At 48.9% G+C, this 12,065-nt stretch overlaps 1 protein-coding gene across 1 annotated transcript in view; it reads right to left on the reverse strand.

The window, feature by feature from the left end:
* The window catches only part of SIK3 (SIK family kinase 3), a 33,665-nt gene that overhangs the window by 16,773 nt on the left and 4,827 nt on the right, over nt 1-12,065 (reverse strand). Inside the window, exons 3-12 of the mRNA XM_010078701.1 lie at nt 9,483-9,644; nt 4,766-4,890; nt 4,160-4,283; nt 2,876-2,994; nt 2,571-2,681; nt 2,261-2,404; nt 1,593-1,673; nt 1,378-1,487; nt 759-912; nt 105-260 (exon numbers count right to left, since the gene is read on the reverse strand). Coding sequence (XP_010077003.1) covers nt 105-260; nt 759-912; nt 1,378-1,487; nt 1,593-1,673; nt 2,261-2,404; nt 2,571-2,681; nt 2,876-2,994; nt 4,160-4,283; nt 4,766-4,890; nt 9,483-9,644 — 1,286 coding nt within the window. The remainder of the gene's footprint in view (nt 1-104; nt 261-758; nt 913-1,377; nt 1,488-1,592; nt 1,674-2,260; nt 2,405-2,570; nt 2,682-2,875; nt 2,995-4,159; nt 4,284-4,765; nt 4,891-9,482; nt 9,645-12,065) is intronic.

Raw genomic sequence — 12,065 nt, forward strand, 5'->3', positions numbered from 1 at the left:
GAGCCTGCCGCTGTCTGCTGTGAGCTGGCGGCAGTCACCTCTGCCCGCGGGAGAAGATATTTATAAGCACACTGCCAGTTCTCTTCTTTCCTTTTGGTACTTACTGGCGTCATGGTGACGAGCGGGGATGGACCGCGAGGCCGTTTCAGCAGTTGCTGTGCATGCAGCTGGATGTTAGCCCCGCCGTCGGACGCCCGCCGCCCCAGAGGGCCCATGCCGTTGAGCAGCTGCAGGGTGGGGGGCTGCAGCAGGGACTGCTCCTGGGAAGGGCAGACAGTGCAGTTATCAACCCTGCACCAGATCCCTCCCGTACCTGAGCCCCAACGTCACAAACCCAGACACTGACATGAGAGAACACAAGCCTTCTGGGCTTCAGGAAGAGATGAAGGAATATCACCAACATCTCAGAGCTGATGTGGGGCAGAGAGAGGCAGCATCAGCCAAAAAGCAGTGTTTAACTCTCCGTTTCCCCACACTCTGCTTTAGCTGCCAGGCACGCTGCGACCTGCAGCTCCAAAGCCAGGCAGTGCAGTCCTACTCCCCCCAGCCCACTAATTAATTTCATATTGCAGTGCTCTTTCCTTCTTCAGCTTTAAGTAACCAACTAGAAACACACCTGAAGAGACAGCAAGAGGGTAAATCTTGGAGCTTATGGAGTCCAAGGAAATGGTGAATAGAGAGCAAGCGCGAGCACAAGCACGCAGCCACGTGCCAGTGGGGCACAGACTGCAGCAGGGAGCACGTGCGTCAGTCAGTACCTTGTACTCCAGCTGACCCGTGGGCTGCAGGTTCTGCCGAGGCAGCACATTGTGCATGAAGTTCACATTTGGGGTCACCTGCAGGAACGGAGCCTGAGGAGTGACACGGGGGAAGCCAGGCAGGAGCTTCTGCAGATCTTCCATGACTTCCGTCCTGTGCAATCACATTTACAGAGAGGTGAGTTAGCAATGATGTGCCCAGGGCACTCAGCTTACGGTCACAGAGCAGCCAAGCCACTGTTTAGTTTTAATTTGCCCCTTTTTCCCCTCCAAGTGGAGATTTGCCAGAATTAGCTCTTTGCATCAACATCAATTGCATTTGTCACAAAAACATCACCTGGGACATGACAGTGGTGCAGGCTTAGGTGAGAAACTGGCTTGCACACCAGTAAACACCCCTATAGCTTAGACAGAGCTAATCAGGAAGAAGAGGAGGAAAGCACCTCATCCTCGTCCTCAGCTGAAATACTAACTAGGTTGTGCAATGGGACATTTAAAAACACTTTTGCTGAAGAGACACAAATAAATCTGTCACCACAGAAGGACCAAAGTCATGTGCTAGGAGTTAATCTCCAGGTTCCCCTAATCCTCCATCAGGGAGTTAGAGTCCAGTACTCACCGCGGGTCAGCTACTCCAACCGTGTGCCTTCTCATGGAGAGGTAACGGACCAGAGCTTCAGGTGATGGCTCTTCCCCTTCGTCACTGTCCAGGTTCATTGTTCCGTCAGTCTGGGCAAAACATAGCAGATGTTGAAATACAATGTGAGGATCAAGCAAAAGGCTTCAATGCGAGCCCGGGAAAAGAACTTGCAGGGGTCAAGGGGTGTACCTCACCTCCACAATTTGGTTCTCAGGGTTGATGAGCTGGACTTGTGGCACGTTGATGCTCATGGTGTTGCCTGTCTGTTCTGCCTGCTGAGCAGAGAGATCAAAATCAGAAGACATGAAACTAGCATCCCTCACAAACCCTTTACAAACACTGCTGGATTTGCACCAGGGCACAGACTGAAACACTTGGGAAAAGGGAGGTTACCCTGGAGCTGGTGAAGATCTGTTCATTCTTAATTGTCAAAGGGCTGCCTCATTTCCCTCCTCCCTTCTGTTCAGGCAGGGTCAGCATCAGTTCTGCTTCCCTTATGACTTGGCCTCTCTTGAAGCAAATACTAATTTCTTGGACAGCAGCACAAATCAGGGAAGAAGCACTGCACAGCAGTCCTGGTCTGTAAACCCCAGCTCCCAACCAGTAACCCTCACCTTGCCTTCTCCTCTGGCACTAAGCTAACACAAGACTTTGTCTGAAGGGTAGACGCTAAACCCACAGCCACTGAACAAACTGTTCCTAACCTCAGGACTATGGTACCCTAATACACACAAAGTTCTCAGATGAGGAACGTTTTGACACTCCTGCCAGGATGAGAACACCCACAAGCAAGCCTGAGTTTAGCAGTAAGGGACTGGCAGGCCTTCCAGGGCTGGAAGCATGCCCTGCAAGCAGCATCTACCTGGATGTTTGCAGAGGTGGGGAAGGTCATGGTCCGTGGTATACTTGGAGATGATGCAATGCGCAGATTCTTGTGTCTCTTCAGGCGGTCGCAGAGCAGGCTGTAGATTGCACTGTAGTGATCATAAGCATCGGCTCTTAATGACTGAAAGAGGAAAAGGAAGAAGTGGTCAGTTCTTTTTGGCAAGCAATAAAATACACTCCATCCTGTGCCGAGCTTGCTCAGTTGCCAGAGGCGATAAGCAACAAACACGGCCGTTTGATCTCTGGTGGGAGCAGGCGGGACACAACTGTCAGCTGTGGTGTCCTACCTGAATTGTGCGCTCCTTGTCCAGCCCCATGTCCGCCATGGCCAGCAGCACGTCTTCGTTCAGCGGCTCCATCTGCCTCTCCGTCTTCAGGTGCTGACACTCTGCTATCAGCTGCAAGAGCACAGACACAGACGTCAGCGCTGACATTCCCAAAGGCACACGGATGAGTCATCGCGCTCAGAAGAACCAGTGCACCAGCTTCGGCTGCAGCCTGGCATGAGCTGTGAAGGCTGATGGCACACTAATGCAAAATCTAGTGCCTTCGGCTCTCAGCGTCAAGGGGAAAGACTGCTGCTGCTTCTCACCCTCTCAAACTCCGCATCTGCCTCCCCCAGCTTCATCCACTTGTGTTTGCAGATCTGCTCCATGGAGAGCCGCTTGCTGGGGTCCAGGACCAGCATGTGGCGGATCAGATGTTCACATTCTGCAAGGGAGGAGAGAGGTTGGGTGACCCGCAGGGAGGGACACGGCTTCTGCCCGAGGCAGCCCGGCCCCGCAAAGGCCTGCTTTTCCCTTTCAAAGCAATGTGCTTCTCTGTAGCAAGCCATACACGGCACAAATATTGCTTCTCGTTCCCCACTTTGCACCCATTCAGTCCCCGAGCACACCACTGTGCTGCAGAGGTCTGATTTCCCTGTGCTGGGAAGGAAGGAAGCCACCCAGGCCAGCAGGCCCCTGTGCTGTTTGCCGGAGCCCCTAGGTGGCACGCTGTCACCCTGTCCACCCCACCCTGCCGGCACGGGCCAGGGGACACCACTGGCTTTTGGGGGTTGAAGGGCCAAGTATCCTCTGAACATTCCCCACTCAGCAACAGCTCACCGCGACCGATTTCTCCATCGTACTACGTGTGTGCTGTCACCACGGGGTGCTGCTGAGGCTCTCCCCATCTGGGGTGGGATCTAAGCTTGCTTTAAAAGCACCACACATTTCAGCAAGCTTTTCCTGCATGAAGAGAACCTCTTCCCCAAGTAAGATGGCAAGCAAGGAAGCTTTCAGCTGGGGAATCTCCACACAGCCCGTGCAAAATTATTCCTTAATCTGAGAGCAGGCAACCAAGAACCTGCATATGGCTCGTTCTTCAGTGAAGTTGGTTTTATCTGAGAATTCATCACACTTCTCAAACCCAAGATTTATTACTAAAGCATTCAAAAGCATTTTTGCAGAAACAGGACATAGATGTTCAACTGTGATGGGGCTATTGCTGGAAATCCATGTGCCATAATGCTGTAAAAAGCTTCTGGTCTAAAACAGGTTTAGTGAAAGCCTCTCTATTCCTCAGTCACTATCCCATTTTTAGCTTTCACATTTCCCAAAACTAAGTGTATCTTTGCTAACATTTTTGCTATAGTTTGCATAGTTACATACATGAAAACCGAGATTTTAAATAAGAGTATTTTGGTTTCTAAATTCTAGATTCAGAACTCATTTTAGCTTACGTTACAAACCACCATCCAGTGGATAAGCTTCCTGGCATACCACTTCACTGGCACATAAATCAACTGGTGGACTATAATTTAAGGGCTCCAAAGAATCTGTAAGTAGAGAAGCGACCAGCGCCTGCCCAGCGCTGCAGTGCGCGCACCCCTTACCTGTGGACATAAAAAATGGAATGCGAAATTTTCCGCTGAGCACCCTTGCCCGCAGGTTCTGCAGCGTGCTCCCGTCGAAGGGCAGAGCACCACAGACCAGCACATACAGCACCACGCCAAGACTCTGCGTCCAAAACAAAGGTCGTGTCAGCAACATTAGAGGGAGAGACCGGGAGGCTGCAGTTAATTGCAGTAAGTTTTGTTTAAACAGAATAAAATAAAGAAAAAGCAAATCCTGTTGGAATGGACCTTGTTGACATCTCAGTCCCAGGCCAGCTTAATTCTTCCTTCAAGCTTCAAGCCCAGTTTAGACTTTCTTTGAGCCCCAGAAGCCAAAGGTTAAAGCAGCCTACAGCCCCAGCCTGCCCGGGGCAGCCCTGCACCACCAGGCTCTGGCCAGCCTGCACGCCCGTATCAAACACAGCTTCAGCCGACCGAACGTGCACCCGTTTCAAACCCAGCTCCGCCACCCTTCCCTCCCACTCCTCCAGCTCGGCTGCCAGGTCAGAGGCCTTTACTCTGAGACATGTAGTAAGTATTCAGGAAGAAAAGCCAAACAGAGGAAAAATTAGATGAAAGTAAGAGGGAATGAGGTTCATCACTTACCCAAATGTCGACCTTTGGCCCATCGTATTCCTTTCCTTCAAAGAGCTCTGGAGCAGCGTAGGGAGGACTGCCACACCAGGTTTTAAGCAGCTGACCAGGTGTGAAGATGTTACTGAACCCAAAATCTGAAAGGAGAAAGAGAACCCATTAGAGGAACACAATGCACTCCAACTGTCCTAAACAAATGGTGTTTAAGTAATTTGCTGAGTCTAGCGTACAATCCCGTAAGGGATAACTGATGTACCGACACCAGAGGAACAGGAGAGCAACAGAGAGAAGAAGAGCAAGAACAATGTTGAGCACATCCATGTCATACAGTACAGCACTCACCCCAGTTAAACAACCTGCTGCAAGGTACCAGGACTGAGGCCCGCCTCACATACTCTAACCATACTGCTTTTGCCCAGCAGAACCCAAAGATCTTTCTACAAGTTTGCTCTTCACTTGCCACCCCTGGGATTTCCATGCTGGGGTCAATACACCAGCAGTCTGATCACCCAAGGTTGCTGTAGGTCAGGTGGATGGTTTGGAAGGAGCCTTCCACCTGAGATTCCAGAAATCCCCCATAAATCTCATCTGATAATTTCCAACCTTCAGCTTCTCCCATGTCGAGTTTCACAACTGCCTTAGGGCCAGGGCAGCCGCCAGCAAGGACAGAACGCAAAGGGAAAAAAGGATGGAAAATTTTGATTTTTAAGACAGCACTACATGAGCTGGAAACTTAGGTTACGGTGGGCAGCTCTACAAACCGAGTCAAATCATACCCCAACAGCAAATAATAAATCCTGAAAGAGAAATTAAAAGAAAGGTCTTAACCTTAAAGGCACTCAACCATCAGCTTATGTGGGCACTAATGGCATTCTCTGCTAATTAACCTGCCACCCCGGCACACAGCTGGGACTTGAACTGGGAAGAATAAAGAAACCAAAGTGCGTATTCAAGAGAACTGAGTTTTTACTTATAAAAAGAAAGAATCTTCACTAAATTTCTCAAATGAGTAAAAGCAAATGCACAGTCACAGCGAGGCGTCCTTGGAAGCAAGCTGTGTCAGAAGGAGCGGTGCCACAAGGGTTATCTGCAAACTGCTGTGCCTGTGTTTCTGCTACAAGCGTGCCAGCAGGAGGGGGAGTGACACTAACGCACGAGGACGGGGACCCACAGCAACAAGGACATTTTTCATGGCATTTGCACTGGCAGCAGATCCTCGCAGCAGGCTGGTGGGAGAAATACTGGAAAAAACAAGGAAGGCCAGACGCAGCAGTTTGCAAATTCTAACTGATTAAACCAAAAAGCATCATGGCAAAAATACACAGTACAGGTGCAGAAAGTAAAAATCTCTTATAAAGAGCTAAAGATGAATTTTGACTCTGTCACTGGTCAGAACAGTATCACAACAAGGCACTTAACCACCCAAACTTCCAAAACACAAGAGCAGTTGGCCTTTGGAGGACTATTTCAGGGAAACAGTACACAGCTGCACAATTGTCTTTTCTACCTCTGCGAGCTTTTGAGCTGCTTTGTCTCACGTTTGAAGCAGGATGTGTAACAAGGGCTGAATTACAGCTACCAGAGCAGGCAATAAAAACTATGGCACTAGATGTATTTCCCTCTCCTAACAACAAAGCATTTGTAGTCAAGTCGATGTAAGCTCTTCCCGACTGGGCAAGAACACGCTGGAATTTTGATACTTCACATATTTTGAGCAAATTATTCTGGTTGAGTTACTTTTATTTATCCTTGTACGTACTCCAGTGCACTTTGCAGCACTTTGAGAACCAGCCGCATTTCTGGCAGCGAGGGCAGAGCCGTGCTGCTGCTGCTGAACAGACACGCACCGGCTGCCTCCTGCAACCCTCCCTGCTTCCTAAGAGCTGCACGAGATCGGCTGTCTTTGAAACGTTACCCCTCTTTCACATGGGGTTGAAATTAGCCCAGGGGTTCACAGCTCTTTTTGACAGCAGAGGGGAGGTGGGCAGAGAGCGCGACCCGCAGAGCCTCTCCTTAAAGAACCGGGCTGGGAGGGCAGAGACGCTGCGAGAGTGTCGGTGTTCAACCTGCAGGTCCTGGAGCTCCTGCCATCACCCCACGCTGCCCTGGATTTCAGGATGAAAAGCCTCTCCCCGCGGAGAGCTGCTGCTCTACCCAGCACTTTCCGGGCTCCGGGTGAGTCACGCTGCTCGTCTCTGCGGGGAGCTGGAGCCAGGCGGCTCTGTCTTACACCAGGCGCTGCTCAAAGGCTGGAAGCGGCTTCCAGAACCCACCTGTGCTGCAGGAACTGCGGCCAAGGCTGGGGAGAACGGCAGGGATTTTTACAGACCCCAAAAAAGCTAAGGGGGGGGGCAGGATTTGAAAACCCCAAAGCAACAAACAACAGAACAAAATCTCAACTGAACAAAAAAAACAAACTACAGCTTAAATCAACTTTCTTAAAAATGCTGACAAGTCACCCCAGCCCAGGGAGACTTATAAATCCCAATCCCCAGGGAGCGACCAGGTCTCACTGCACAAACAGATGCAGAGGGGAAAGGGCATTTTTAAAGAGCAAGGTAAAAGTTATGATGATGTGATATAGGGAAAATATTTAAAGGAAACATCTCTGTGCTACAAAACCCTCCGTGTTTCCTCAGAGCAGAGCTTCAGGGAGCTGATTTTAGTATCTGCACAACAGGGACTTTTATTCTCAGAAGGTGAGGGAGCGAGCAGACTCCTGCAAACGAATGCAAAGCAATACATAGATCAGATTCCTCCCCGAAACCCATACCCCAGGAAGGCTTGGGCATTTAGCAATAATCTCAACTCCTGGCTGAACTCTCCGCCTGGGAGCAGAAGCAAACACAGTGCCAGAAGCTACTGACTCAGGCTCTGAGAAGGTACGCTGGAGAAAAAGCATCCATGGGAAAAAACGAGAGCGAGGGTGACAGCGAGGGTTCCTATCTTACTGTTTACGGAAAAATAGTAGAGTCACAATCAATCACCAAACGCCAAACCCAGAAAGCACACTTGTAGTCACCACCGAATGAGAAGAGCAGCATTAACCACTTAATGCTTAACACTACTTCACTAATGCTGGGCAAGGGATGCAAAGCTGCAGACGGAGCTCAGGAGTAACATGCTAGAAAGCGTGCACTGGGGAGAATGTGAAAGGTCAGAAAAACTCCAAAAGCTGATGGAATTATGCACATTACCAAAGACTGTGCATACGGGTATCAGAAGAACCAGAAAGCTGTACTCCCAGACTCGGGACTGGGTGTTTGGGATGACACACCGGCTCCCTGCATCCTTCAGGCTATCTGCACTGCTGCTACTTGGCAGATAAAAAGCCATCAGACCTACCAAGTGGAGCCCTCCAAAGACTATCGAGACATCTCCAGCTTCCATCAGCTGCACACAAATGCCCCACTGGGGAGGTTTGAGTTAGACACGGTTAACGGGTTTGGCAGTGACGGCTTAGCTGATCCTCCACCCTGTGTAGCAGGGCTTTGTGCGTTTCTGCAGTATTTATTCTGGGAGGTCTGGTGTGAAAGATCAGCTGCTATCGCTTTTTTTTTTTTTTTCCTCTTGAAACAATGGAAGAACTGGTGTCAAGTTGTAATTGATGAGTTATAGGGGCAAAACTTAATACTTGGAAAATCCTATACCATAAATCAGCTTTTCCAGGCTACTTTTCAGATCACTACTGTATCTTCCTGCCAAGTAAAACACCACCACCACCAGGGTGGGAACTATCTTCTAGAGGCCATTCTGGGAGCAGAGATTTGGAAGGAAAATAGTTTCCAGCTCCCTTAGATTAAAAAAAAAAAGTTTCCACAATTTTCAGACAGTCACAGAGCTTGTCAGCATGCTCCTGTGGATGTTTCTGTAGGAAATCCAGCCATATTCCAGTTTCTACCTGGGGTATTCCTCACAGACTGAAAAGTTTTGTAGCCTTAAGCACTTGTTTTGTTTGTTTTTTTTTTTAAATCAAGTTACAAACCCTTCTAAAAGCCAACCAGCTCTCCAAGGAAGCCTATTAAGAGAGGGGGCAAAGCGCTTTCCAAAAATGCTCTGCTATGCATTTAGGCTCTAGCAGAATTAGATGGTAATTATGAGCTCGCCCAATTCAAAAGCCCATGAAATGAGATGACCAGGGTGGTATTAAATCCTCCTGTTTCAATCGGTGGCTACATAATCCCAAAAACCTCAATACAGTCAAGTCTAGTCGGTGCATCACAGAGCTCGGCAGCCAAGGCTCAGCTCATGTACGAGAGGATCGCAGACACGCAGGCCTGTGGGAGGCCAGTCTAGAAGCTGTTTCCCCATCACTGCTCTACCATAAACGTTGCCATCCTAACTTTCCATTCTCTCTCTCTCACCTGGGCTGACCTGCTTCAAAGGCCTAAACCAGCAGCAGCACCCAAAACAAGGTCCATTTTTTATTATTAATCTTGCCCATTACCCAGTATATTGGAACACTGCAGTATCTGTAGCCACATATCTGCCTACAAAGCCCAACTTGTTTTTTTTTCTTCTTGTATTTTGCACTACTTGAAGGGGGATATAAATCTCCTGGCTACAACCTGGCAGCTTCAGCTCTGGGCAGCAGGCCACACCGAAATCCAAAGCTTCCTTTAGCTGCACTGCGCTTCCTTCTCTCTGAATACCTGGAAGCAGCCAATGCCTACATTTATTAACTCCTGAAAGCAGCTGCCTTCCTCCCACACCGCCAGCCCTAGCTCACCTGCTATTTTGATGTTAAGGTTAGCATCCAGAAGGAGGTTTTCTGCCTTCAGATCTCTGTGGACTATATTACGACAGTGACAGAAGTTGACAGCGGCCACTATTTGCTTGAACTTTCTCCGGGCTTCCTTCTCCGCCATACGTCCGTGGGCCACCAAGTGATCTGTAGGGGACAAAACGAAGCACAAAGTGGTTATTCACACAGGGAGCACAAACCAGACGGGCTTCTTGCATACTTGTGGCAAGCGATGCAGAGGACGGAGATGGGGAACGACCTCAAAAGACTTCTGGCCAGAAATAGGCTGAGGGGGTTCATTTCGCTCTATAAACTCCATCAAGCTGAAGGGTTTGATAGAGGTATCTGCTTTTGAAAATAATAAAAGTAAATCACTTCTGAAGGCTTCTCATCAGGTGGTTGTATTTTTCCCAGTCACCCATTAATTAAAATACCTGCAACATAATTGACGTGCAGTAAATACTAATTACCAAGATCCATCAAAGCAGTTCTGCTGGCTCCTGACTGCACAGCAGCCCACTTCTCTACGCGGGACTACTCATGTTGTGCCACAGAGCCAAGTTCATTGACAAGTTCTCTGAAAAACAAGTTTTCTTCATCGGGTAAACGTATTCCAAATCTGAACCAGGGCTGGGGAAGGAAATCCATCACCAATTCCAATACGACCCTCAAGTCACCTGCTAGGAAAAGCAAGCAGCACAGCCTGCCGATGTAGCAAGCATTGGTAAAACAAAGTGAGAGGCTCCAATCTCTCCACACTTCTGAAAATATTTTAGAGATTCTCCTGCAGGCAAGAAATCAAATCCAGCTACTGCAGCAGGAGTATTTCTACAAGGCTCTCCAAATGGTGTTTTTGCCCAAACCGGGTTCGCCGGTCCCCCGCACAGACAGGGACACATGCCGTTCGGTCCCATGTGCTTCGCAGAGTCTTGCCCCCTCACACAGAAAAATCCACTGCCCCTTTTATCAGTCAGTCCTGCTTAGGCTAGGAAAAAATAAAAAAAAGTCTTTCTAGGTTAGGCGTGAAATTTCACTTTTCATGAAGAAATGTGAGCCGAGGCCGGTCCCCAAGCTCTGCACGTAGGCACAGCGCTTGGAGACCGCTGACATTTCTGCACAAGCTCCAGAGGAAGGACAGAAACAATGAAGCTACAGAATACTTCACATACCACCAAGGGCAACTGTATGCCAAAATTAACCATTGCAAGCTTAGTCTGCATAAACCTCTCATGCAACGGAGGTTAGAGCGATGACCTGAGCGTTCAGCTGGGAGCCAGAGCACCGCGTCCAGCAGCACAGCCTCGCCGCCGGTCCCACGCATGTCAGTGTGCCTGGGGGAGCTGAAGAGGCAGACGGCGTTGGTCCTTCGAGCATTTTCCAGAGAGGAAGGAATGCGTGATTTCATTTCACTGCCCTTAAAAACACCAGTTGCTGTTCTGTGCACTTATATGCAGCACCTGAAGCTGCTCGCTGCATGACAACCCAGGAAAATCCTACATCGAAGAAAAAGCATCTTCTGGTGACGAGACAGGACTGGACACGAGTTCCCACTTTTTGCCTCTGGACAGACTCCTTGCACTTTTAAGTTGCTTTCTGTCTGGAAAGCAAACGCTGCCTAAGCTTCACATCTCCTCCGTGTGGTGGATGAAGTTAAATTTCCAGCGTATTTGGTGACCTTGTGATCTCAGAAGCAGTCTGACCTCCTGGAGTACTGCATCGCTTACCGCAGCCACGCAGTTCATGCTCAGAAAGCTCAGGACAAGCAGGAGGAGATGGAGAGAAGAGGCAGAGACAGCAGACACGCTACCCGCATTAACCCGATGAGAATTTTATCCAGTTTTCTGAGATTTTTTTTTTGTTAATCAACCATGTACCCATATTCTTGTCACTGAGGACTGCAGATTATTGACAGCATTCACAGTAAACAGCTGAAATCAAGACAGACTTTTAGACTACATCCTGTTTGACCTCAAAAGAAGGACACTCGAGGGACCCGGAACAAGCAGCACCCTGTGTTTAAAAGGAGACATTCATTTGTTCGTGATGTCAAACCAGCAACCCAACCACACGCAAAACATGCACAGGGACAAAAATAACAATTTACATTTTGCTGCAGAAAGCAAGTCTCCTCCCTGATCCCTGTGCGCCGCTACGCAAACAAAGTGAATTATCAACCCGCTTCCAGTAACAGATGAATCAAAGACACTTACAGCACAGCCTGGCCACTGAAGGAGCTCTCAGCCCCTTTACTGGAAATTCAGATAAACAGGTTGCGAAGCCCTGCTAGGTGCTAACCCAGGGAAGGCTGTGGAGCTCCGACCAGCAAGGGACAAGCAAGGCAAGCATCCAGCACAGACCGACTTAAACCAAGGCCGTTCAGAGAAACCACCATTCTTTCCACTAAAAAAATCCATCCTGTATTACTGCTGATGTAATATTTACAGATCTATGCTACAGTCTAAACCTTTGAAAGTCTTTTTAAAGCATCAAGGGGAACAACTTATATTTACTCCTAACAAAACCTTGCAGTTCACACAAGTCGGACGCTGTTTTTCAGGGTACACGACG

The sequence above is a fragment of the Pterocles gutturalis genome, unplaced genomic scaffold, assembly GCF_000699245.1.
Source record: "Pterocles gutturalis isolate BGI_N339 unplaced genomic scaffold, ASM69924v1 scaffold13223, whole genome shotgun sequence".
Lineage (NCBI taxonomy): Eukaryota > Metazoa > Chordata > Aves > Pterocliformes > Pteroclidae > Pterocles > Pterocles gutturalis.